Source organism: Corvus kubaryi, unplaced genomic scaffold (assembly GCF_017639235.1).
Source record: "Corvus kubaryi isolate FWS band 111438036 unplaced genomic scaffold, C.kubaryi_AGA036_p1.0 133, whole genome shotgun sequence".
Lineage (NCBI taxonomy): Eukaryota > Metazoa > Chordata > Aves > Passeriformes > Corvidae > Corvus > Corvus kubaryi.
In genome coordinates this window covers 24,331,439-24,359,317 of record NW_024580667.1, presented here as the reverse complement: position 1 = coordinate 24,359,317, position 27,879 = coordinate 24,331,439, and the positions used below count along the sequence as shown (strand labels likewise).

General features: G+C 39.4%; 1 protein-coding gene across 2 annotated transcripts in view; it reads left to right on the top strand.

Annotated features, from left to right (window-relative positions):
* The window catches only part of LOC121669972 (opsin-3-like), an 87,264-nt gene that overhangs the window by 39,229 nt on the left and 20,156 nt on the right, over positions 1-27,879 (top strand). For both annotated transcript variants that reach the window (XM_042039628.1, XM_042039636.1), the window contains exon 4: positions 20,578-20,811. In XM_042039628.1, the coding sequence (XP_041895562.1) occupies positions 20,578-20,811 (234 nt within the window). The remainder of the gene's footprint in view (positions 1-20,577; positions 20,812-27,879) is intronic.

Here is a 27,879-nt window from a genome sequence, read left to right as displayed (position 1 = left end):
GCATATGCAATATTGGCATGTTTCTACATGGTCAGGAACCTTCCTTGACCTTGAAACTAATGGCACAAGCTGCCTGTGTTCATACTACACAGCATTTGGCCTTGAGCATCCTCTGGACCATACATCTCCTTTGAACATGGTAGTCCATATCTTCTTTATTTGCCAAAACCAAAGTGTCTAAAATAAGACAAGGGCTGACTTCCAGCTCAGTAGAGTTGTACACTCCTCTAGTGTGGAGCTGAAAGTTGGTATGCTACACCCTGATCTGTATAGCAGAGGTGTGGGGGAGTGCAAGCCTGTGGCACAAGTTGGAGGACTATGTAGAAAGGATGGAGCCAAACCTCATGCAGCCTTTTCCATGCCACCTACTGGAAGTCATCACTGATGTTTTTGGGCACCTTCTTAGAGAGTTCTGAGGCAAAACTGCAGGGTATCCAAGCATGCTGAGAGTTGAGCAGGGTGGATGATCAGGGATGAGACCTTTATATCACTTTGTGAGGTAGTTTTATGCAGTACAAGGGATGTAGTTATTCATGCTTTAAAATATTCACCTATTCCGTGTCTTTCTTTTCCAAGAAGGTTTAGTTTTAATTTGAGTGTGTGTATATGTGTATTATGGAAACTGGAATTTTCTTTTTTTCTTTAAAGGCAGCTTGTTGTAAGAAAAAGAGCTTTGTGTGCACATGAATGTCTAAAATTTTGGCTTTCTTTCTTGACTTCAGACAAGTGTGAATACTGTTTTAAATAGACCTGGTTGAGAAACAGACTTTCTCATCTTTTTCCAGTTAGAGATTTTTGATGAAGATACTTTTTTTCCTGAGTAAGGGGAACACACACAACACAAGTCTTAACCTCGCTATTTTCACGGATTAGCAATTAATCAGTATTTTATGTTTACACAATCCTCCTCTGGAACATTCATATGTTAAAAAAACCCCAATATCCTCTGACCCTGAAACCACTCAGGGCCCTGATACCCTTGTAGAGCAGTGCTTAGCCAAAGTGACATGGAACAAAAGATCCTGGAAATCCTTGGAGCTGATGGCCTAAAATGCCCGTGACATCCACTGCCCTCAATAAAATCTCTCTGTGAGGTAACTAAGCACTAAAAGGCCTGGCATTTTTTGGTCTCTATCAGGCATATTGTCAAGGAATGAGAGAAGCCCAGGGACACTTGACTACCACCAGAAATGTCTCAAACTTACATGTTCCCACAGGATGTTTTCATTTTTGTGAATCAGTTTCCCAGTGTAAAACTGTCATGGTAGGAATTATTTTGACCTTAGCTGATCTGTAAATTGCCAAGGAAACACTTCTGTTGCAGTGCAGCTGGCTTATAGAATGCTAAGAGGGTTTCTGTGTTTCTAGCTTTGCATTCCCATAATAGTTCATTTTCCCTGGTGTTTAGCAAGGGTAAAGGTGCAAATACTGGTTCAGCTCACTTTACCTTATCAATACAGCAGAGAAGTGCTGAGAAGTCATACAATTTTGATGTGAGAATGTGTTCTCTCATGTTCATGCAGTCAACCCAAATTTGTATTATCACAAGTTTTGTTGTGGGGTTTATAGGTCTATACTTGCTTTCCCCCTCCCCCCCCCAACCTTTGTTATTAAAATAAACAACCAGGATATTTTATGGAATTATTCCCCTTTATTAAATTGTTGCTGCTTTGCAGACTATTTGTCTCTGTCTTTTGGTGAATCAGTGGAAATTGTCGGCATCTTCATCGACAAGCAGGATGGGGAGCCTAGTCAGGCACTCCAGGAGCCTTTTATTATTTCATTCCATTATCAGTCTCACATACTGAGTTGAGACAGAGTTGGTACAAAGCTTGTGCTGCCAAGGGCATCCAAAAACTTCCTGGTTGCAAAGCATTTTTAAAAGCTTCTTAGCCAATCAGCATGCTTCTAAAAGACAGCTGTCTTAACCAATCCATAACAGCGCATGTACAACTGTTGAGCACAATACTGGCTTGTTATGCCTTGACATAACAATATACAATATCCCATTATAAGGCTTAAACTTCTCTGTCTTGCTAAGCATATTTTTTGCAACTCCAAAATCTGTCTAGACCAAACCTAGAAACCCTAACCATTGTTTTAATGTCCTTGGTGCTGCATTACTGTACCTTCTTCTAGTTTTCACAGGCAAAGCTGAATCCTAAATACTTTTGCTTTATTTTCTGAAACCTGCTGTTATTTTTCACACCTAAAATCCTTTCCACCTTTTGTGTTTCCCCACAGAAATTAGCTTGTGTTGTCTGTAGCAGATTGAAACTGGGATCATACTTCAATTTACAAGTATTTTTTGTCTTACTATACTTACTATACTTATTTCAGTGGTCCTGATAGTAAAGTGAGGGCCACTGTCACAAATGAAAAATTATGGCAGAAATAGGGCCAATAGTATTTTAAACACTGATTTATATTTCAGGCAGCGTTGTATTAATTTGAGTCAATAACAGTTGATTACCAATATTCTGAGTGCCTTTAATTACTAGCCTTGGTAGAATATGACATTAGAGCACTCAATGCCCAGTGTAACTCCACTGGATTAAACACTGGAGCAGTCAGCTGGGTGACTATTAATGTTTGTTTGTTTGTTTGTTTGTAATGCATGGAGGGGAAAAAGTGGGAAAATACATCTGGAGCAGGAGGAAGGGAGCAGTCTGTGGTCAAGAGCACCGCCCTGGCCACAGCAGAGAATTGTGGGGGCCAGGTGGCTGCTCCTGGGCAGGTCTGGGAAAACACACTGCACCCCACTGGAGAGCAGCTTCCAGCAGAGTGAGACCCATCCTGGTGAACTATGTAGAGTAGAGGCTTCTGAGGCTTTTTTGAATTAAGTACTAACATGGCTTTTCAAAACTTCTGCTCCTGCTGGAATAAAAGAGATCCTGTTCAGGCACTTTCCAGTTGGCACCCGACACTTGATTTACAGGGAGCCTCCTTTACTGAAGGAGCACTCATCTGAATCTTCCCAGGAGAAATTATACCCACTTATAACATCATGTAGAGAGTTTCACATTTCTTCTTATTAGGCAGATGTTTCATTTGAATTTCGCTTCATTAGTAATGCAGTTGTTAGATGAACTCTTCACCTGCCTAATTATAGAGATCTTCATATTAAAAAGCTCAGGAATCCTTATGCAGTAAATCAATATCCCTGTGGACAGGTAAAGGATAGGAAAGTAAAAGATAAGGCCTTAAGTAGCCAATGTTTCCTTCAGAGAAATATGCATAAGGTGCATGAATCTATTTCTCAAGTTATTTTTAATCTGTTGACTCTCCAACTTTTCTATTTCATTCAGGTTTGATTGTAACTTAACCACTGTCCCCTTTGTGGTCTTAATTAGTTCTTGCCTTGTTATTTCAAGGTATAAAACTGAAAAAAAATGAACATTCACTCTTAATTTATAATGTTTAGGGCCCTGCGACTTCACTTCCCTGTTCATTAAGCATATTGTTATTTTCATGGTTCTTCTTTTAAAATGTCTACACCATATCCATCTTAAAACAACAAAAATCGTCTTTGGCTTGAGGTGGAGTCACCTGGGCTTACAACAAATAGGTGATTGTTTGGCTTTTAGTCAGTAGTACAACTGACATCTGCTAAGCAGCTAAATTAATCACAGATGAGTATGTGCTGGGTTGCCTCAGGGTATATTCCAGACCTCCTGTACTTAAAAGTGGTACTCTAAATTTAAATGAGAGATCTGTCAACTAAACAGCTTCTCAGATAATAAAAAGCATGTAAGGTGCTTTCTAAGGGGGTCTCAGCAATATTGGACTGTTGTTTCTGGTCACTTACATGGCAGAAGAGGCACAACATTGCAGTTTCAAGAGGCTATAATATTAATTTTATCTGATAATATAACACTTCACTTGAAACTGCCCCAAACATGGAAAGATAGATTTCCATTTACTTGAGGTCTTGGTGCTTATATCTGGCCTATTAAAGATTTAATATAAACAAAGTTTGAATAAAGCTGACCTGCACAGAAATTAAAAAGGAAGAAATTCATAAATATTCTGAGCCTAAATTAAAAACAGACAGACAAACAAAAATTGAGCGAACACTCCCATAAAGAAGGGAGCTTTCCTTACCTGGCAAATACTGAGGTATACACATTTTTATATTCCCATTGAACATACTTAAGTGTTGGTTATATGTCTGTAAAACACTGCAAGCTACTGCCTTGCACAGAGAATAGAATGGATATTGCTACTAGTTCACGATTGCATCTATCCCTGCTTAAATACCAGTAGATCTCTGTTCTGCTCTGATGCCCTCAACATGGATCTGGGCATTTAAAAACATCTATCTCTGGGAAAATTCACTTAGCAAATTCACCTTGAATATTGCTTTCTACTTTCTCTATTGCTATGGCTTGTAAGAGCTCAATGAAAGTCCTTAAAGGCCTTACCTGATAGTTTTTTCTCTCTCATTCCCTGAGCAACTTCAGGATATTAGTTCAGTTTAAATGTCAAGTTGAAAGAACTGACTTTCACATTGCTCCAACCTGGCCTTTCTGCATCAATCTTTAATCTTTCTGAAGAAAATTTGTAACTGTGGTTGGTAGTCTGGCCTTGGGCTTTTGTTAATTGCATGCTACCCCTGGGAGTCTTTTCTTTTTGTACGTATTCTTTCACTATTCAGTAGTGTAAATGCTCTTCTGCCCTGCTTATTCTTCTGTGCTCCAGGATGGTCAAGGCTCAGTAGGTGCTTAGTCATGTCAGCCTGGAACATTTTGGATTTTCTCAATATATAATGAAATGGATTTGCTTGGGTCTCCATTGCTTGCCGAGTAAGTTCAGGATGTTAATTCAGTCTAAATGTCAAGCTAAAAGAAATAGAATTCCAGCCTGCTGAATTGTCTTGTTAACTCATTCTTCTTTTTACTTTGACCTTTCCTTAGGGAGGTACAGGTATTGCTCGATTAGTTTCAGCCTCTCCAGAAGAATGGTGGAATTTTATACGACTATACCATCTCTGAGGTCATAAAATTTCACACTGGACAGGTGTCATACTTGCTTTAACTACATCTATCCCTACTTACTCATTACACTGTGAAGAATTCTTCTGTCCCAAATCTCAGAAATGAAAGTGTTGCTCACAAGTGAGCCGAATTTCTATATTTATAAATGCAATATCTATATTTAAAAAATACTGACTTGAACAAGGTTGGCCTTGTTAGTGAACCATTGATAGAATAGTTTATATCTGGACACTAAGTATCCCAGATATATTGACCCTATTGAAATTAGAATTAGAAGGAATTCTAGAGAATTATTAAAAATATTGGTGTTGCTTTTTCCTGGCTGTAATTGTCAAATAAAAGCATGCCCAGAACAAAATTAGGCTGTAAAAAAATACTGTTCGAGTGCCAATCTCTTCCTTGGAAAATAAAGGACATGTACAATTGGAAGTGGTATTAATTTGCAGACTGAGTGAAACACAGATCTGACCACTTGCTGCATGCAAGATCTCCATCCTTAGTGTGTGACATCCTCAGTAGTCACAGCCCCCTTTAGTAAACTTACAGTAAATATCCATGGAGGTCATCCACTGGGAAGTGAGTGCAGTTGATTAGGAAAGCAAGGGACAATGGCCAACAAGAATTGTCTGAAGCAGGAAAGCTGGGAGCAAGGCATGTGAGTAGCTTTGTCAGCGGTGGGTGTCACATATCAAGGGTGAGGTGATATCATACATCATATATAAACATACATGTATGATGAAAGGCTCTTGGTTATCACCCTTCAAAGAGATGGCAGAGCTGGTTTGAGCAATTTAATGAAAAATTCAGTTCTCTGTTCAGGAAAATCAAAACAAATAAGATGTTAGAAATTGCTAGGAAAGGGATTGAAAGAAACATCCCCAATGTTGTTATACCATTGTATAAACTTGAATATTGCAAGGACTTCTGGTCATCTATTTGAAAAGAATATAAGAGAAACAGAAAAGGTGTGAAAAGGGTAACAAGTGCTATCAGAGCTACAGAAATAGTGCTCAAGGAGAGATTAAAAGTGAGAGAAACGTCCTCAGGAACCAACATTCAAACATTACCATCTTTCAAGTATGGTACTACAATTCAGAGACTCAAGGTGAAATCCCAGATTCCAAGATTATAGTGTGAGCCAAGCTGGAAAGCATCCTGGCCTGTATAGAGAACCACTGAGAACCCTGTGTATATAGCGTTTGAGAAGCACACATCAGCTCTGAATTTCCAAGTACAACTCCATAAGCAAGCAAGAGTTGACTGTATAACGCCAATTTCTTCCTTCCCCTTCCCTTACCCTTTTCCTTTCCTTTGCTCCTCCTTTCCCTCTCCCCCCACCCCCACCCCCCATTTTTCCCTCCACTTCCATCCTCTCCTGTCCTTTTCTCTCCCTCTCATTCCTGTTAGTCTCAGTCAACAAGACGCTTGCCAATAATAATTGTTTTCATCTAAATTAAAGCACTCATTAAGGTATAGCTACCGGATCATGTTTGCTGAAAGAACCATTCTAGTGGAACCCCTATATTAGATTACTCTTACATTTCTCCTGAACAAAACCTGCAGCTGTATGAACTGATGCCTTCTTGGCCACAGTCAGTGGTCTCACTGGCAGAAGACCAGTTTGCCATCTGTTCCACTGCCACTTTACTCTTTCAGGATTCTAATCACCACAAAAAATATTAAAATATACTAAAGAATAGCCACCATGTAGTTTTAATTCATGACCTTCTTCTACTGCACCTTTGTCTGCCCCCTTGGAGTATGTGAGAATATATGGCAAGTAGCTCAAATGAACCATTACAGCGATAGCGATTTTTCTGCTTGGATACAAAATCTGGAACTGTATTGATTGTTTTCAGTTGTCATAAGTACTGTATTCATCATGTTCCCCTATAACCCAGAAATCTGTGCTACCTGAAGAAATCATTTATAAAAGTGCTATCTTTCGTACAGCAGCAGAGTAACAACAATATAATACTGTGCCTGCTGTACTACTCCCCTTCAACAAATGAGAAGCAAATTTCAGGGAAAGCCAATATTATTTAGAAGTAAAATTACAAACCCAGCTAACTTGTATCCTAGTCATCTTCTAAGAGGTTATTTTGGTCTTTTTCTTACTGAAATTGTTTCTTTTCTATAGTAATACTTTTTACAGACTCAGAGCTGTCAGGATTCAAAAGAAGTAGTAGTATCAAAGCAAACATAACTTGATGGGCTATTGGTGTTTTTCACTGTTTTCTTCCAAAGTAAGTATACCTATCAGGAATATGTGTTTTACTTTATATGTGATTACAGTTCACAAATAAAAATGAAATGAAGCTTGCCAACTAACCAAGTTTTGCAAAGTTGCACATTTTATTTTTAATGTGTAATCTATTTCTCTTCCTATACTATATCAACAGTATAATTCAGCATCAGTATACTTTACAATTGTGTGTCAGCACTATCTGTATTGTGCTCTTTCTGCAGAGAAACAACAAGGATTTATCTAAGTCTGGTGAAGTTAACACAGCTCATCACTTTTACAAATGCCTGGCTTTCTCCTAGAAATGCCAGTAGGATGCCAGCTGGGTTATTAGTGCTATAAAACTGCCACTTCTTCCCTAAGTGATGATAGTGACTCTATAAAAATCACTGACCTGCCTTTAAGCAAACTTGGTGAACTTCATTTCAGTGAAGACCATTGGTGGCCTGTTGCAAAGTCAGCTGGAAATATTCAGTAGGTCCCCACTTCTCGGGTGAATGCTCTGTGCTATGGGCAATTTTAACATTTACTCAGCGTTAATAGGCTTAGTAGTGGCCTACTAATCCTTAGTAGGATTTATAAGAGAAAAACCTTCTTTTCTATCCATCAGTCTGGTCATTTACTACAGAAACATCAGCCAAGGAGTTTTGTTTCCCAAAGATACATTACCTGGACGTTTCCAACTACCTCCTTTCCATGGAAACCCCATTAAGTCATAGTTCAGCGATGTCAAATGGGAGGTAGAGGGTTTTTTTTCCTTTTTGAAGTTTTTTCTTTCTCTCACTACTCTAAAAAAGGCTTCAAAGTCTTTGTAGTTGAATATTCTGAATCAGAACTGCCAACATAATTTGCTTAAGAGTTGGCCAGAATTAACTGTGCTCACATTTTGACAGGTAACCTGGTCTAGTGGATAAAAGGGAAACTGTAGTCGTGATACAACTCAAGTTCTTGACACATGATGTGCCCTTAGCAACTAGGAAGATACTGTCCGAGAGGATTCCCTGTAAGGTGCCCATTCATGGAGATTTGTCAAGTGCTTTCAGCATTTTCATTAATGATATTTATATATAATTAAAAGTCAGTGAACATCAGCAGTGCTCAATGCAAGTGCAGGATTGGTCAATGCAAGCCCAGCATTCTCTTTTTCTTGTATGAGGAATCAAACAAGATAAATAAACATAGGTTGGGAATCAGTACAGTCTAAAGGATCCAATTTGAGTAGTGAGTCCCACACAATTTGTGAGTTTGGGAACACGATACCTTTTTAAACAGAACTTATTGTGGGACAGGTGAGCAGAGGTGTGGAACACCTGACCTTGGTTGTGCTCTGTTCTCTCTTCTGCTTTTGTTAAGTCAAGATATGCAAATTTTGAGAACAGGTATGTGAACATATTTTAAGCATAAAAACACTGCTACTAAAGAGAAGCAGTTGTGACTCAGCATGCTTGCATACCCTTACACTAATGGAAAGACACAAGGAAACAATTTCTAGAAATGAAGGTCTAGATCAGATGGTACAAAAAGGTTTGTAAGGATGTAAGTGTTGAAATCATAGAGCAGGTTGTTCAAGGATACAAAATATCTTTCTATCAGACAGTAACTCTCAGGCTGATTGAGGAGTATTTGTCCTGCATGTAGTGCATACTGGGGAAGGGGGAATGATGGGCATCACTAAATCCCTTGAGAATCCTTTCAGCCCTCTGGCTGTAAGATTTTAAGTGCATTAAAATTCATGGAATTCCTAATATTTATTTACAAAGATAGTAAAACCACTTCATCACGTAGCAAGAAATGCACAGTACTAGAGTAGTTTATGACAACATGAAAATGAAATGGTAGGAAAGCAGAGAACTTTCAGTCCTTTGTCTCCACCAGCTGCTATTTATTTTAATGTGCATCTGACAAAGTAATATAAACTTTCAGAATGACAGATTTGTGAATATGTAACAACAGCTATAACCCAAAACTTTGCTGACTCTGTCACATTTGGCATTTGTTTTCATTTAGAGAATATTTTATGGCATGTTTATTATACTTTGGGATGCATATTTCAGTGTTTCTGTTGCATTAGAAAACACGTACTTCCTTTTCTTTTCAAATATTATGTCCAGCTTCAGAAGACAGACAAAGGAAAAGAATTGGTTTAATCTGGAGTTGAACAATCATGTATGCTGGTAAAAGTATAATTCAGAGACATTTTACTAAAAAAGCCCTGTACATATATCTGGTTTTTTATACTCCTTTCCTCTATTTTGTAATGATGATGCTGACTCTGCAGGGAAGACATCTAGATGGCTTTACTTTAGGCCATGATTTTGTTTAAAGCTGAAATAAAGAAAAAATGGCATTTATATCCCTCCCTCAGCCATACGTATGTAGAACTTACAAGTTTTCAAGCATCATTGCTTCCACAGATCCACAGTCTTCCATCAGAGATGATACAGGGGGTAGAAATTGGAAGTCTCTCAACAAGCTCATCCCTTTGAGTTGTAAGCATTTGGAAAATTAATATGTTTTGAGCTATAAAAGAAAGCATCTTATTTTTGCTAGATTTGTTCAAAATTCTAACAAGGAATAGTACTTAAAACACAACTGTCCATCTTTTCTATATTATGTAGGAGTCATATCGTGTTTTTACCCATGTCATACTGCATATCACAAAGCTATGGTCAGAACATATAAATGCTGGGTCTCACACCTCTCAAAGTACTGGGCATGGATAAACTCTGGTCAATTCTTTTAGACTGGGTACTCTGGGACTTGTTCTTCTAGTCTGTTTCTCGAAATGTCATATTACTGCCCACCAGCTGCCTTATGCTATATCTGACACCTTCAAAGTCTTTCCCATTATTTACACCTGTTTTTCTTCTGTCACTTTTGGGTATGGCATGTCTTAAATATCCTATAAAAGGTTCCTAAAAATGAAGTTTATGAATCTCTGCAAATAGCTCCATATTGTGTTTCTGAAGGCATGATGATTCCGAGTGCTGCAGGCTTGGAGGAGCCGCTCCCATGCAGTTTCCTACATCTTGTTTCCATGTGAAGCAATGTCTGGCTGCCAACAGTGAACATGATGGCCCCCTCTTTAAAGAACCTTTCTGGCAGAGTGTGTTCAGTCCAACCGAGAGGTTGAGCAAGGCCCCTACTTTCCCTTTTTTGTTGGGCCCTGATGTGAAGAGGAATACTGCTTTGAGGTGATCCTTAAGGTAGTGTTAGAGGGGTAGACAGAGTAGGTGTTCCCAGGCTGAACCTGTGATGATTGTTCTCCCAAAAGGGTGCAAGAGCCAATGGGAAAGGCAGCATCACAAAAGGCAGAGCTTGTAGCACCGGACTAGAAAAATCTCTGTGGACAAATCAGTAGAAAGGGCCACATATTATACACTAGAGAATGTATGTTACTTACTCCATGTCTAATTATTTATTCCTTTCTTACCCATTCCCTGATCTTTTTCTTAGAATCTTTTATACTGTCTTCACCTTCTAATGTCAAATTTTGATCTAATGCTGTGAATACCCCAACTCCAGTATAACTTCTTTTAAAATTTTTTTTGTGGGGGCAGGAATGAAACTTTTAAAAAGAAAAAGGAATTTTGTTGTTGGTTTGTTTTTGTTTTGTTTTTTATTAACTGTACTTATTCTAAGTAAATCTAAAAGTCAGCTGAAGTACCTCATGCTCTGGTTATTTCCAGTAGCCACTGATGATACAGCTCTGGACTCACAAGACAGAAACAATCAGTAATTTATTAAAAAGTGTTTTTTAAAAACCTCAGATTTGTATTATTCATGTAGGAGCCTCTTTGTGATTGATAAATAAAGAACTGAAAACTGCTTTGCCATACGTGTTGTACCTGTACTATCTGTATTAGTAATAAACTTGTTTAACGAAACTAAATATGTAGTATATATATATATATATATGTATGTATATATCCAATATAGTCTCAGCTTTTGCAAACTGACCAGATGCAGAGAAATGTTTGTAATGTTCTGCATAACCCTAACTCCTAAAATCCCAGTGCCTTCTCACCATGCTGTCCCTGTGCTTGCATCTTAGGTTCACCTGGCAGGCAGGAGGACTGTTTTGTATTTGCACACCATGTTCTGGAGACACTCTGCACCCATCACCCACCTCATGGGTAGAGAGTTTGTGCAGAGGATTATGGAGTATTTATCACTGGCATCAGTCTACTTTAGTCCTGGATTATTTTGTGTTTAATCACAAGCAGAAACTGCTGCACAGTCAAAGACGGACCTGACGTATCAAACTCATAAAATTGTAACAAACTCTTCAGTTTCTGCTTATCTTGCCTTTTTAGTAATCTAAACCAAAATATGAAACTTTACAACCATTTATGTTTCCTAACTGAAAGTCTTAAAATTATATATAATTTATAAAGGACTGTCTTTAATCCACAAGCTACAGGAAAGGAATTTATATTCCTTTTCTGTTTGCAAAGGTAAATGAATGTTTATGAACACCAGGCTAGGTACAATTCACCAAGCCAACTCCCCCTTGCTCGCTCTCTCTGGCCTATCAAAATGAGGGCTAGAGAGACCTAACTTCTTCAGGTGCAACACAATCCTGTGTACACCTCTCCCAAGGAAAAAAAAGTGTGTACACTTGAACTTCAGTCTTATTGGTTAAATTTAAGTTGTCTAACTTAGCCGTGTATGTAAATTTCCATGTCCAGTTTGTCATTCTGTGATGAAAAAAGGATTATATACTGTAGAGTGGGATTAAAATCAGGAGGGTATCAAGGGTTGTGCTGAGAGGAGATGAACCAAAGGCTTGCAGACTTCACAGGGTTGGGTTAGTTTTGTTTTGGTTTTTTGGAATACACCGATACCATGGTATGTGTACAAGAATTTGAGGGAAAGAATCTGGAGGAGAACATTTTCAGGCTATTTTTGGCATAGTTCCTATATTTTTAAAGATGTCAATTAGATGAGAGCTTTGAAAACACTTCGTATTTAAATTTTTTGTAGGGTCTATAGGATCTGACAGGCAGATCCAAGCACATCTATTAGGCTTATTTAAATATAAATAACTGCATGTCAAAGCCCTACTCACATGTCCTTAATGATTCCTTGCTTTATGTCAGCAGAAATTTTCAGGAAAGTGGGAGGGGATCCCTCAGTAAAATCTGGGAAAGCCTGACATCTTTCCAGGAGAAAGGGTAATTGTGGTTAGGTACTGAAAGAGTGATGATACCTGAGAGATTTTATCATCTGATTTCACTGGAAGGAGTGCACCTATCAATCCAGTGGAAAGCAAGGCTCGAATTCTCACACACATATGCTAGCCTGGAGAAAAGCAGCGCTAATTGTAAGTGAGAGCTTACATACCTGCAAAAATGGACCTAGGGGAATAGCAAAGCTTCATTTTCAGGGAAAACATTACCCTGACACCTTTTTTTTTTTTTTTCATGCCTCAGATTCAGAGAAAGTCTTCATATTTAGAGTAGAAAAGATTGTGGTTAGTTTAATTCATGAGGCAAAGAGGGTGGTGAGTAATACTTGCATCATAACTTGCTTTTTCCTAACTTTCCTCTCCAAATTTGGATGACTCTGGTGTAAAAATTTTCACATAACTATGGGAATGTGTGTGTGTGTGTGTGTGTGTGTGTGTAAAATGTGTATATATATATTTGTAAAATATGTAGTGTGTGGTGTGTATATATTTTTCCATAAATACAAATATATATATATACATATTTCAAAATGTTATTTTTTGTCAGCTTTGATTGAAAACATTTTTCCTTTAGGTCCAGGAAAGCATGCAGTCCATTTTCTATGTAGATGGTAGCATATGTTGTTTAGCAGAAGGTAGCCTAGAAAGAAAACTGGAAAGAAATTTTACACCTGTCAGTTCATCTGTTGTTGAAGAGTTCAACTTTATTACTGATGTTGCATATACACATTCTACATTTTGTTGTCTGTGGAAGAAAGAACACAGAAGCCAAGAAGGAATTAAGGTCTGGCATTTTCCCTTCCTGCTTCAGAAATTCTTCAATGCAAAATACACCAAAGTCAGCTTTAATTTCTTTTTTCTTCCATTTTTCCTTTCCCTTATTGTCAGATGGGCTGTTCAGTCAGTCAATGCCATTGCAAAAGGTTTTAAAACAACAACAACAAAAAACCTAACCCAAACCAGAAGTTAGTTATTAAATTACTGGTTAAAAATATCATTTGTTGGCAAGTTTTTCAAGAAGATGAATGTTAAACTAAATTACTGGCTTCATTTCCTGAAAGAAATCTCAGCACCTTCCATCTTTATAATAGCAAGTTGTGTTGCAGAGCAGCAACACATGTAGCAATACTATAATACAGGTTCACATCTTCCTTGTGTTAAGGACTCCAGAGCTGGATGCAGTACTCCAGGTGGGCTCTCATGAGAGCAGTGTAGAGGAGGAAAATCGCCTCCCTCAACCTGCGGTCCACTCCTCTTTTGATGCAGCCCAGGATGCATTTGGGCCTTCTGGGCTGCAAACACACATTGCCAGCTCACATCCAGCTTTTCATCCATGAGAACCCTGAATTCCTTTTCTGCAGGGATGGGCTCAATGACTTTTCCCAGTCTGGAGTAATTTTGGGGATTTCCCCAGCCCGTGCCAGCCCCTGGCACTTAGACTTGTTGAACATCCAAATCTTAGTGTTTGGATAATGCTGTCCCTCACATGGTGTGATTATTAGAGCTGTCCTGTACAAGGGCAAGAGTTGGACTTTGATGATGCTTGTAGGAGTGTCTAATGGACTTCTCTTTCTAAAACAAAACTGTTAATGCAAACCAAATGATAGCTGGCACATACACCTTTAATCTTCTCATGAGCACTGATGCTAGAAAATACACAGTGAGTAAAGAAGGTCAGGATAAAACATTAATTATCAATGACAGGAGTGACACCATGAGCTCCTTGTTTAATATATGGGATTATGTTCACTGTGTTAGTCAAATTGCTGCTAAAAGCCCTTTAGAAGTGAAAAAAGAATCCTGCATCTAAGAGGATTATAGTGTTCCTTAAGCCCACAATAGAATTTCGCTGATTTTAGCAGCAATAGCAGTTATGCTTTAAGGGCAATGTTTAAAGCAATGAATTTCGTATTTAAAGCATCACTTCACCTTGAGGCATTAAGGCAGCTAATTTCCATTTCAATAACAAAAAATTGCAATAAAATCAGTCTTCAGTTGATAAAATATCCTTCCTGTGGACTTAAATTCCTACCCTTAACAGTGACATTAAAATTATTAGCTATATGGCCCCTTGTGTGGTTTTATGGCTTCTGCCTTCTGTATTTGTTGCTATTAACTCATTATGTGGCTCCAGCTGAGCAAAATGCTCATGTGCGTGCTTAAATCTCAGTTTGCTCACTGAACATATAAGTGTAAATGCTTTGTAGAGGCAAGGCCCATTGAATTCTAAGGTGACCCAAAACAGATGTTTCTGTTTGCTCTCCATTTCCACAGGACAATACATCTCCTCAGCGTTCATTTCTTTTGAGCTTAGCCACCTAACTGCTAACAAAGGAGGCATTTATTTTTTATGCCAGCGAGCCCTCTTTTTCCAGGATTGCCTATTTTAAACAACAAAGTATTTCATCCCCCTTATTATTAATCTGTACAGTACTGGTTCTGGGGTAGCTCACACTGAGAAATAGATTACTTGAAGTGTCTGTTTCCTACAGCTTTTTAGAACTTTACATGCCTTGGAGGTGTGGGGGTTTTTTTCTCCTTTTTTCCTTGTTTTTGCTTGAGGACAGAATCCACAGAGATGGGAGAAAAGAAAGCTCATTATAACTGATGTTTCAGTCACTGCTTAGTCTGACTGCAAGGTTTAGCAGAGGTTTATTCACACTGATGAATGGAGACCATATCTGATTTTCTTCTTTTAGAAATGCAACGGAGAGTTGACTGGTTCATGATAGAAGATGATCTTTTTCCAGCTTTTTCCTCTACTGCAGCTTTTGCATAAAAAGTCTAGATCCCTTCTGTTCATTTCAAGAAGTGGTAGTAGACTAAATGTTCAAAGATTGGCAGACTTCCCTCCGATGATTATGAATATTTTATTTGTGTCTGATTTTGGTAGTACTGTCGAATACTTGATCATGTCAAAACAAGCACTTACAGCCGATACTGAAAGATGCTGGTGGCAACAAACACTGCTGCTCATAAATAGTCTTTTCTTCACTGTGCAGTTCTGAAGTAGTGAAGCAAACATGCTTATATGAGTGTAAGATACACAGATGCAGATCCAGGAATAATGTATCAGCCGTGACGAGAAAAGCACTTTGTGCCCTGTTTCCACATTGCTTGTTTAGAGGGAGCTACATAAAGGATGTTTACAGCATCCACTGTAAATAGGTACACAGAATATAGTAACTGATACAATTTTCTATTTTAAAAAATAGTTGGAGAAAGAGAAAGTGACTTGAAGGACAAAACATGCAAACAGAATCCCTGATTTCTAAGATGTTGTGATGTACATGTTCCCTGCTTGAAGTGGCTCTGGATGGTGCATAGTCTCTCCATCTAGTGGTTAGATGGATGGGATGCAATATATCCTTCATAACCTTTCAAGATGTTCACAGCTGAAAATGGGTGCAGTTAAAATAGGAAGGAAATGCTTTATGAGAAAAAGCACATAGCTATGTTAATTAAGGAGGAGAGACGATGGTAAATGTGAAAAAGAAAACACAGGGGAATTTGAAACAGTCAGCTTAGATGTTCAATGCTGAAGCCTCCCCTTCTTAACCCATAACTTTGGCCCATCTCCCTTGCCTTACATATATAAAAAAACCCAGTTTGCCCATGGATGATGGGAATATTTTGGACTGACTGGATTTGTGCCTCTGATACTGTGGGCCTCGCAGTTGCCTCACAACCTCTATACACAGCCATCCTTCAGGTCTTTCCTGGCACCTGTGCCTTCTTCTAAGTAGATGAAGTGCCACCACTATTCTCTTTGTCCCAAAAGTCATGCCCAGATAGATCCAGAGAGAGCCAGCAAGAGGCTGCAGTAGGTCAAACTTTTGACTCTGGAGCACAGGAAGGGGCAGGATGTTCCCTTAGGCAAGGCACTGCTCAGGGCTCTTCTCCATATGAAATTGTGTGATGGCTGAGAAAAACATTTAAAGCAGTAAATCTCTGACCAGAGGCAGGTAGCTGCTGTCTTCTTTTGTCTGGGCTGGAAAGCCCCATTGTTTAGCCTGACAAAAACCCATGGATTCAGCTGTTGTTGCCATCTGGCTGCTCCCTCCAGGAACAGGCTGACTGAACCAGTTGACATGGACAGTGATGAGGTCTGGACTGACACCTGCAATGCCTAAATTGGGTAACCAGAACCTGTTACCTTAAAATCATTTCCTATGGCACATAGTCCTATTATTATCTTCCCTACTATTGTAAAATAGTGTTTATATGTTTGGAAGGTTTACTTGTCTTCTGCAAGGGCAGACCCATTATCTTTTCTCTTTAAGGAGAGAACAGACCTTTTCTCCTTAGAGGAAGTCAAGCTTCCTCTAGGTCATGCCTTTCTCCGGGTCCTTGTTGTGACAGGCCCACACATTTGCCTGCATCCGGTTTGAGGCTGTTGTGTCTCCTTGCAGAATACCTGTCACAGCAGATATTTTGAATCCTTTTCTTGAATCTCCAACCTAACAATCTCCAAAGTTACAGCAGAACTCTGCATCTTTTTACTAACCCTCTCCATATCCATATTGTAAGCTCCTCTTTTCTTTGGTTTGTGACTGCTCCAGACTTTGACCAGTGCTGTTGAAATTTTATATGCTCTGCTCAGAGCTCCCCAGTTTCATCTTTTCCAAAACCTGAAATAGCAGTGCCAGCCCATCACTTGGTGAGTGATATATCTGCTACCTCTTGTCAGATGTGGATGCAGCTTTTGAGGTCAACCAATCAATGTGTCACTTGGGCTCCTTCTGAGGACACTTCTACCGTGCCAGCCTCCTCACTGAATGCCACCGTGGCTTCTCCCATGCTCTGTGGCCTGTCACATCTAATGTACATGCTCAGCATGCTGCCCTAGTCATCTAAGTAGTGGTGTCTTGTGTGCCAGATTGACTCGAAGAAAGTGTTGGGTATATGTGAGATGCAGCATGGCTACAGGGCAGATCCAGACCAGAGCTAATTGTGCCACTATAATGGTCAGTGCCTGAGATTAGACAAGCTTGCCTGTCGCTGCCTCCAGCTGAGTTCTGAAAAACCAAAACATTTCTTCTACTTCCCAGGATGAAAGTAGGAGAGAAACACTATTTTCTCATTAAAGTCCCTCAACAACCAACCCTCCAACCTTCTTTTCTTTAAATACAGTGGTTTCCCAACATTTATACTGCCAAATTTGGCAGGAGATGATCTTTGTCCCAGAGAAAACAGCTGTTTACAGCAAACAAGTTTTTTCTGGCCATCCTACATAAGTATAATCTGATCCCAATTGGCCAGTATTTCTTGTGCCATTTTGAAATGTGGTTTAGATCTTCTAAGTATTTTAACTTTATATTATATATACCCTGTATGTTCACTTTTAGACAGAGATTTATAAGCTCAGCTATTCTAGAATATTATTTGAATCTATTTTTTCTCATCACTATCTGATGCTCTGCTGTCAGCTGGATATCCAGGGAGCCATTTCCATTTGACTACTGAAAATACAGTGTAGCAATTGCATTAAATTGTCCAGTAGTTTTAAAATAACAAAATTATTTTAATGTTAAAACGTCTACTGCTTTTTCACCTGCAGAAGTGTAATCTTTCTGTAGGTTCCATGAACCTGAGTTATACTTTGCTGGAGGCCATCCAGCACCTATAAACAGACAATTTTTAAAGATAACACCTTCTAAAGGTAGGCTGCAAAACTGCAAAGGCAATGAAACCAAGAGTGTGTGGATAAATATGGTACATGATTTCAAAACTTCCCTTCCTAAGGAAATGACCTAAGGACGTGAAAGTGGAAGGACACATGCCAGAATCATGTCCATAGTCACTCTAGTTTTAGACATCTTTCCTTCCTCTGCTTATGGTCTCTATTTTGTCTGTGCAGAGGGTAAATTCTTGCAAACTCTTCAGGACACATATCTAAACATGGAGCAAAAACCTGTTGCCTGATCCCTCCGTGTTTATTGAAGATCTTCATCTGTGGATGCCATGGCTAACTGGGGCTTTGCATTCCTTGGTTAATATTTAATTTGTAGCCTAGCTGCAGCTCACATGGGATCCTGGATTCATCAGTCAGAGAAATTTACCATTAGTCATGAAAAATTTAGTTCAAATAAGCAATACAGGATTGGACCATTATCTATTATTTATCCTTTTTTCGAGCTGAATTAAATGAACAGGTTGCATTCTTATAAAAAAAATAGCCCCGAGTCTTTTCAGAAAGGATCGAATTTATTTTGTAATTGCCTTTTTGCAGAAAATCATTAAAAACTAGACAGGAAAGATACTTACTAATTTTGTGCAGACTAAATTTGTGTGTGTTTTATTTACAGGAACATTTCCACTGAAACTCCAAATAGAACCAAGCACTCTAGAAGCCTAGAGTCATAATGAACTAAAAGAAACTGTAACCATATTACTTTGCCTTCATATGTACATTATACGGTCACTATATATGTGTTTAACTCACAATCTGATACATAAACACATATGTTATGCAAAAAAATTCACACTACAAAGAGCTAGGAAAAGCTCTGACTATTTCCTTGGCATGTGCAAGGTATGTGTCATGTAACAGCAAATTACATTTGACTGGGATGGTTGGTAGCTTCCACCTTTAACTGGGCTCTATTCATTTACCTGCATCAGTTTAAACCTATTGATTTAAAACTTTATTTTTTTTTTATTTGATTAGGTAAAGTTTGGATGTGTTCAATTACACAGAGCTGCTTTTTTGCTTATTTATGTTTGTAGTTTTACATGGGCTTAATTCCCTTGGGTACAGTTTACTCTCAAGTGCTGCATTCAAGAGTCAAAAAGACAAAGTGGACATAAATTAGATTCGGCTGAGTACAAGGCTCAATCAATATAGTTTAAACATTTGAATAGTTCCTGAAGTCCTGCTGGCATGTCTGGGTTTGCTGCAGTAAAGCTGAGTAAACCATAACCTCAGGAGACCAGTGTGCTGAGGCTCCCTCTAAACTCAGCAGAGAGAGTCTCTAAAATTAACCTCCTTGCAGAGCTTGTTTTTGATTTTTAGGGAATGAGCTTGTTCCTCATTGTTACCGCCAATGCACTCAGCTGCCCAAACACTGGAAGAGCATTCTGTAGTTGTCTACAGAAAAATGAATTCACACCAAGGCTTAAAGATAAAAGTTGGCTGTTATTTTAATGTTAAAGCTTTATCTTAGAACTCTAGACTCCCAAAGGGCATGATGCTTCAGTCCAGAACAGATTAAAGGAGAGTACATTTTGAAGCAGAGATTATAAATACTTCCACAGCAGACTTGGACTTGCCCATACACTGTAAATACTGGCAAATTCATGGTAACAAGACAGACTCTTGTACCATCCCTTTGAAACTGCTCCTTTACATCTGCTTTTCCTGTTTAACCAATTCTACTCCATTTCCCCAAAAAACCCAATGAACGTCATCTGCATTCAGCACACTTTTTTAAGAGCACAAACACCTGTTTCTGATCATTAGCAGGAGTGAAGCCCTTTTATCAAAATGGTTAAGTACCTGGAAGAAATATTCTAGAAGAAATGAATCCTACCACTTAAAACTTCATCAAGTGAGTCAGCAAGGCTTCTCTAGTGTCCCACTTCAAGCATGACCATGACTAACACTATGCCAGGCCAGCTGGGGCTTTATCTAGTCTTGGAAACATCCAAGGACAGAGACACTAAGCAGAGGCCTAGCATTGCTCTGCTATTTCCACACCCTTAACAGAGAATACTTTTGGTGGTTCAGATGTGCTATGTAAAGCTTCTTCATCTCAAGAAAGTTCTGTGTACTGGAACAACTGGAGTGAAAACATGGTACATTCACACAAAATTCCATACCTTAAAAGCAACTGCAGGTGACCTAATATTGTTAAGGACTAGATGCTAACTTTGTCACCTTTCTGCATTTGCTCCAACCTCCACCGGGACTCTGGTTTATGCTGGCATGCAGTGTGGTCTCTGCAGAGCTTCCCCTAGTGCCTAATGGAGATGAAGAAAGTCTTTTCACTGCATTCGATCAATTTTGGGTTTGGGTTTGTTTTGCTTCTAGAACTACAGTGTTGATTGTTATTGCTGATCCATGACCAATAGTCCCAGGTTGTTAACACAGTCAATCCAACAGCTCTGCTTGTTAAATTTTATCTTTTTTCACCTTTCCCTAGGTTGGAAAAACCCACAAGAATGCTGCCCGCAAAAGAGAATACCACGTCCTGTTCATGGTGATCACTACAGTTATTTGTTATCTGGTGTGCTGGATTCCATATGGGGTTATAGCATTACTTGCAACATTTGGTAAGCCAGGTGTTGTGACTCCAGTTACAAGCATCATACCTTCCATCCTAGCAAAAAGCAGCACTGTTTGCAATCCCATTATCTACATACTTATGAATAAGCAGGTAAGACGTATACTATTTTAAAATTGTATTTTCTTCAGGGTCCATCAGACATTCCTGACTACTGTGACTACCAATACTATTGATGTATCTTTAAGGACATTGAAAGCTTGTCCGAACAATACTACTGGAGTCTTGGGTTAGAAGGGTTTGCAAACAGCAGCATATTGCTAGATAGGACGAATAGAAAAATGTTTGCTTACTGAAATTGCTTGTGTTCTTCTGAGGGCACACTGGGTATTAATTTGTATCCTTATAAATACCTCCAAAGGTATTTATAAGAAGAATACTCAAATATTTGGTGAGGTTGAGGAGGGGGAGGAAAAATGGACAAGAAGACAAAGGGACTTCATGACCTTGAAAATAAAATAAAGGCCACTTGTAAATACCATTTTCATTATAGATCCCCTTGAAACCAAGTATTATTGCAGTTACCATTTTTGTGGACATCTACATCCTTACTATTCAATTCACAGGTCAGCTACATGCCAAAATAGATAATGAATTTTGTCTCATGAGCACCAAGGCATGTTCTAAAATGCCTACATCCAGTTCAGGTCCGTCATTCCTGTAAATGCCATTTTCAGTACTCAGAAGTGAGCCTCGTAATGTTTCTGTGCTGACAATTCTGACTCTAAAGTTTGATAATGGTGGATCTGGAAGTTTTAAAAGTGTTTTGTAGTAGGAAATCTGAAGAAGACACATAGTTTATGAAAACTTCTTTTTATTAGATTATGTTAGAGGTTGTTCTCTGATTTCTTTCTTCACTATATCCATTACATTATTTCAAAGCAAGGAAAAACCCTTTTATCTTGCTCAGTGTATGCTGGAGGCCACCCTTAGTATTTATCAACAGCAGCATTATATTATTATGGAGCTGAGACAAGGGAAGAGTTAAAGGTAACAGCATTATATTCAAGTTTTGCCACAGCCTGAGGTCGTTCTTGGCCTGCTTCATCTAACCTAAAATTCTTAAACAACAAAAGAGCCCACTCTTGGAGTTTGAGGAAAAAATCCCCAGCAAGCTGTAAAACCTCCCTGAAATCAGAAGGAAAAAGTTCTACTGCCTTCCCCAAGACTGGGGCTTCGTTTCCAAAGTCTACTTTGAGCTGACATTGAAACAAATAGAACATGCCATTTGAAAAGTGTTAATGCCGAAGAAAACCAGTAACTTTTCCCCCTTACCTTTTATGATTCTTATGAAAAATTCTCAACAGCAGCATCTGTCTTGCTTCTTTATTCTCTGAGCACTTTGACTGAGTTCCTTGACTGAGAGGTAGTCTGATTGTGCTGTGATCACTGGAGCAGGTTATATAATATTGATAGCAGATACATTTGGCATTGTGTTTACACATGGAGATGTGATGAACCACCCTGAAGAGGAGGATCTTGGTCAGACTGGAGATAGATACTTTTTACTAATGAAACCGAAATGATAGCTAATGTGTAGCATTAACCTGCAGCTCTCCTCTGCTGTGGCACTGTGTATTAGCAGTGAAAAGAATTGGTTTTAGCTGACACTGAGAAATGTGCTTCACTCAAAAAGATGAGACCCATCCTTTTGTCTGTTCCTCCTTTCAGAACAGGAACAATAGTAACACCCCCATTCAATGCGTCACTGGTATTCTTGGCACCTCTGTAGTTGTTCTCACACTTTCTTGTAAATTTAACACCTCAGGAAAAGAAGTTTTTAATCGTCCCAGCACTCGGCTTTCCTGGTCTTCATGCTTAGCTGAGAATTGCCATGGAAGGCTGGTGCCTCCCAATACAGAAATTATCTGCCTTCATTTTTCACAGTCCTCTCTTTACAGATGTGAGGTACCACGGTAGAGTATTTACTCCTGCACCTTATAAATACACAGAACATACGGCATAATTTTTAACTCTCTATGCACAAGTCTTTTTGCTCTGGGAAATGCCCTGAAGACTGTAAATTGGCATTGGTTGAATGCAGCTGTGGTGTTCGCTTCCAGCTATCATAAATCTGTGTGGAGTATTGTGGAACCATCAGCCTCTAAGTCAGCTTTAAAACTCATCCTGGAGAGCACATCTTTAAATTAACTCTCAAGCAGTCCCTGAGTCACTTTCATGAGCCTGGAAATAGAGGGGAAGAGTTTTGTCTTTGGCATTGCCTACTGCACTGACCTGAGGTTTTATTGAGGAAAATAGTGAATTTCTTTCCAGCTGCAGGAACTCCCTCAGATGGGATGGCATGAGGTGTGCTGCTGGCCTTCTTCCTGTGCTATGCTCCAGGAGGAGAGAGATGCACTGTTTAATCTGGACTGTTACTGGGCTGATAACATGCCAGGCAGACATCAAGCTTCATTGACAAAACTGTAAAGCACTAAACTGCTTGAGACCAAATGATGGTGGGGTGAAGCTGGAGGAGAGAGTAGAGAAGACTCCATTTTCCCTGTTCTCTCTTTATGGAAGGCTCTTTTGGCTCTTGGCAATATGACTGTGTGTGCCCGGGGCAGCTTCCCCAAAGGTCAGGCCCCAAAAAGACAGCACACATCCAAGTAAGCTGGGCAAGGTCAGTGTGCTTACTCTTTCACAGTGCACTTACACAGCAGTCCTTTATAATTAGATATTTAACGTTGTTGTGCAGATTTCGTTTCATCTTATCCTACCTCTCTCAGTGTCTCTTATTCCCATCACGCATCCCTGTCAAGTTCCCATTGTGCAAACTTCCACCCATACAGCCACCCCAAACAGATTTTTAATGACAGCTTCAACTACCTTCTTTTCACCATGGCAGTGCTGACAGAAACCTGCTCTTTCACGTTACATGCAAGCAAGTATAAAGCATTCACCCAGGAGACAGGGAGTTTCCCTGTAGCCATGGGTTTACTGCTGAGGAGGTGATCGCTGAGAGCATCCTGCTTTTGTGTGTTCCACAGAACAGCGCAGGAACCCCAGCATAGAAGAGCTGTCTGGCTGGTATAACTGCACATGAGGATATACTGCACTGAGAGCCAGGGATTATTAGCTGGATAACCTAATGGTGTGGCAGCTTCAGAGGTTAACCTTGTTTTACACACCAGAAATTCATTTTTTATTGATGTAGAAGTCAAGATGTGAATAATAAGTGTTCAAGAAGGTGTGGTTATGGATGAGATCACAGTGAGATCGTTATTTCACATAATTTGAAGATGGCACTCAGAGAAAATAGAAATTTGCTGCATTGCTACTGACAGCCAAATTTCACTCAAGTTTTAACCTGTATCCCTTATCGATCTAGAGAACCAATTGTTTGAAAACTACGAATCAGATTACAAGTTACAATCTTTGCTGATGCAAAATAGCCTTGCTCCACTGCAGCTCATGAGCTTTACACTAATTTCTTTCAGATTTTAATCACACAGGTAGTGTACCTAAGTCTCCCTGGAATACTGAAACTCAGGCTAGCGCATCTAACACTCTATTGCATGTTACAATTGGAGAAAAAGTCCACCTAAACCATGTGATCAGTAATGTGCTATTTCTGGTGTCAGAAAATGCCTCTGAGCAAAATGAGGAGGGAAAGTGGGAGGCAAGGGATGCATTAAATTTGAATATAAGTCCCTGATTAGTGATTTGATTTCTAGTGTCTGTCTTCTTGTATTAAAATCATTGCACTTCTAAAAAATAGGTGACCCTGTCATTTTCCCCAAGGATATTGAGAAGTGATGCTGAAAAGAATATACACACTTACTTGAAAGTCATTACTACCGTGACCTTTCCTAATTTATTGTGCAATGGGGCATGATGGGTAAGGGAGAAATTAGGGAGAAAGAATGAAAAAACTAAGCCAAGTACAAAGACTTTTTTTTTATCTGAGGAGATTTGAATAATAATGATAGTGATGTACTTAAAGAGTGTTCCTCAATGGGACCTGGGCCCAACATCGCCCATCAGACACCTCCCAGGCACCTCTGCTATGGCTATGATGGTCCCCAGGAAGCTGTGCCACCTCCACCCTCCTCTTACCTAATGAGTGGCTTGTTGCTCGGGCCAGCCCCCTCTTCTGAGGCCTCTATGGAACTTCCCAGATGAATAATAAAGAGTCTTTCTGTCCTTAATAATAATGTATTTATTCTCTGTATACGCAGTTTTCTAGTAACACTTTTCAGTCCTTGATCTTACCTTTTGCCCTGAACAGGAAGAAATGCATATGAGCTTTGGGAAAGGGAGATACACATGATTGTGATAAAAAAAAAAAAAACAAACCAACATTTCTCCACTGGCTGTTATAACAGCTATATTTTCAGTCATTTTTCATGGGGTATTGTACAGTTTTCAGTATCTCCAACAAAAGGCAATGGCTCATTTTTAAAGCTGGAAGAATACGTGGATAAGTTAACCCTGTATTTTTTAAGCTGCTCATTTTCACATTTGGAAAGCTAATATATTTTAACTGCATGAGAACACAAAACTACGGATCCAGAAAGACACTGTGCAATTCGGGGACAGTTGTGCCAAACCACATTTTATACATAAATTGGGACACATCTATTAAGTCCTGCAAAGAGACCATGTTTGCTTCGTTCAAACCTTTGAGAGGTTTGTGGGCTTACCATAAGATTTATCTTGTTGCAATTTTTCATTAAAATTCACATAGATTTCAATACTCATTATCTGGATTTTTTTCCTCTCTTCACTGGTAGCTAAGCTGTCTTTGAGTAATTAATAGTCCAAATAGAATGACACACCCAAGCTCTTCAGTTGAAAATAGGTCAAGTCAGAATGATCTCTTACTGCAGAATACTCCAGTATAGTACAGCTCAGAAATGTTTTGACTTTATTTCTCCACCAACATGTAGTGTTATGACTTTTTAAAGTAGAGGGGCAAAGAGAAGAAAGGTCTCAAGGGCACCTTTGCTGCTGTCATAAGGTATAATTGCATTTCACACAGTAAGTTTAAAATTACTTTAGGAATTTCTCTCGCAGGCCATGACAAAAAGATCAGTCCAGGTAAATAACTTGGGCATCTAACTAGGGTCCCAAGCAGCCCTAGCCAGCCTTCATGCTGCCCCAGGCTACATCCTTTGATACATCCTGTCTATGTTGACATGTTCTGCCTGTCCTGGACTGGCTTCAACATCACAGAAGGGTTTAGAACTTTCTTCTTCTAGACCCAGGGAAAAACTAGGAAGCAGGCAGCCAGACCACCTCTCATGCAAGCAAAATACTGAATAAAGTTGAAAACTAATACAGAGGAATTAAGAGAAACACAGGATAAGCACATGTGTTTTAAACTATCTAATGATTTTCAGCTTATGGCTAGGGAATGTGCTAAGGGAAATGACATTCAGTTAAAAGATCCTCCTGGAAGACACAGAAAGTGAAGAACAGCAATATCTCTTTAAATCTTGTATTAAACAGCATCTAATATGCTATTGTCTCTTCTTATATTGCTCTTTTCATAGCACCAGAGAAGCATGAGGCTTCACGGAAGTGGGAAGAGACCTCCACATAAGGCAAAGGGAATGAGTCAGAAACCAAGGGGGAAATGCAGTGAGCAGGGTTTGTAGCAAAGACAAGGGGATCCTTTCTTAGTCTATATCCACTCTGCAAAAGCAAACAGGCATTTCTGAAAGGAGAAGAGAGGAGACTTCAAAGAGAGTGAAGCTGAGGAGTCAAATTTGAAGTGACTAGTAGTGCAAAAGGAGAGAAGGAGGGTCCAATATTGTTTGGCATCCTCATCAAAGATATAGGGGGATTGCATGCACCCTCAGATGACACCAAACCTAGTGGTGCCCTTTATGTGCTTGAGGGAAGGGATGCCATCCAGAGGGACATTTACAGGCTTGAGGAGTGAGCCTGAGCAAATGCTATGAAGTTCAATGGGATCAAGTGCAACATCCTGCACCTGGGTCAGGACAACCACCAGTATCCATACAGAATGGGGAATAAATGGACTGAGAGCAGCTCCGCTGAGAAGGACTTGGCAGTACTGGTGAGTGCAAAGCTGGACATGACCTGTCAATGTGAGCCTGCAGCCCAGAAAGCCAACTGTATCCTGGGCTGCATCCAAAGCAGCTTGGCCAGCAGGGCCCCTCTGCACTGCTCTGCTGAGACTCCACCTGGGGTACTGCACCCAGCTCTGGGGTCCCAGCACAGGAAAGACATGAACCTGTTGGAGCATGTCCAGAAGAGGGTCATGATAATGGTCAGAGAGCTGGAAGTCGTCTCCCCTGGAGAAAGGCTTGAGGGAGTTTGTGTTGCTCAGCCTGGAGTAAAGAAGGCTCAGAGGAAATCATGTTGTGGTCTTTCAATATTTGGAGGGGGTTTATAAGGAAGACAGATGAAGACTGTTCACCAGGGTCTGTAGTGACAGGAAAAGGGGCAATGCTTTTAAACTGAAAAATGGTAGATTTATACTGGATACAAAAAAAATATATATATTTTTTTAGAATGAGGATGATAAGACACTGGAACAGGTTGTCCACAGAAGTGTGGATATCCTGTGGATACCCTGAATTGTTCAAGGCCAAGTTGGACAGGGCTTTGAGAAACACAATCCTGTGAAAGATCTCTGCCCATGGCAGGGTGGTTGGAACTAGATGGTCTTTAAAGGTGCCTTCCAACCCAACCCATGATAACATTCTATGATACAGGAAGTAATCTTGTCATATATTTCTTTTTTCTTCCACTTATTCTCTAAACCTGGATGGACTAACTTATTTATTCAGAGGTTTAAGTGATCACTGTAATTTAGAATAAGCTCCTAGGCATGATGCGGGTAGGCATTTTGTTATATTTGGACCAGCCGAATTTCAAAACAAAAGTATAGCTGTATCTCAGTTTAGGAGGTCATGTCTACTCTAGTGCATCTTCATTGTGATTAGCTTAGAGAAGAGGGAGCATTGCCTCAGCTGTTTCCTGACAATCTTGTAGGCAATGCTGGTCAACAGAAGGGGTCACAGTCACACTTATCCTCGTGGAGACAGGAAAATAAATCAGCATTACCTGCAATGATTGAGTGACAGGAAATTTACATTGCTGCCTGTTTGACAGCTAGCAAGGAAATAGCTGTAGGGGAAAATTTGACCTCTAGAATCATTGTCACTACCCAACAGGCAATAAAAC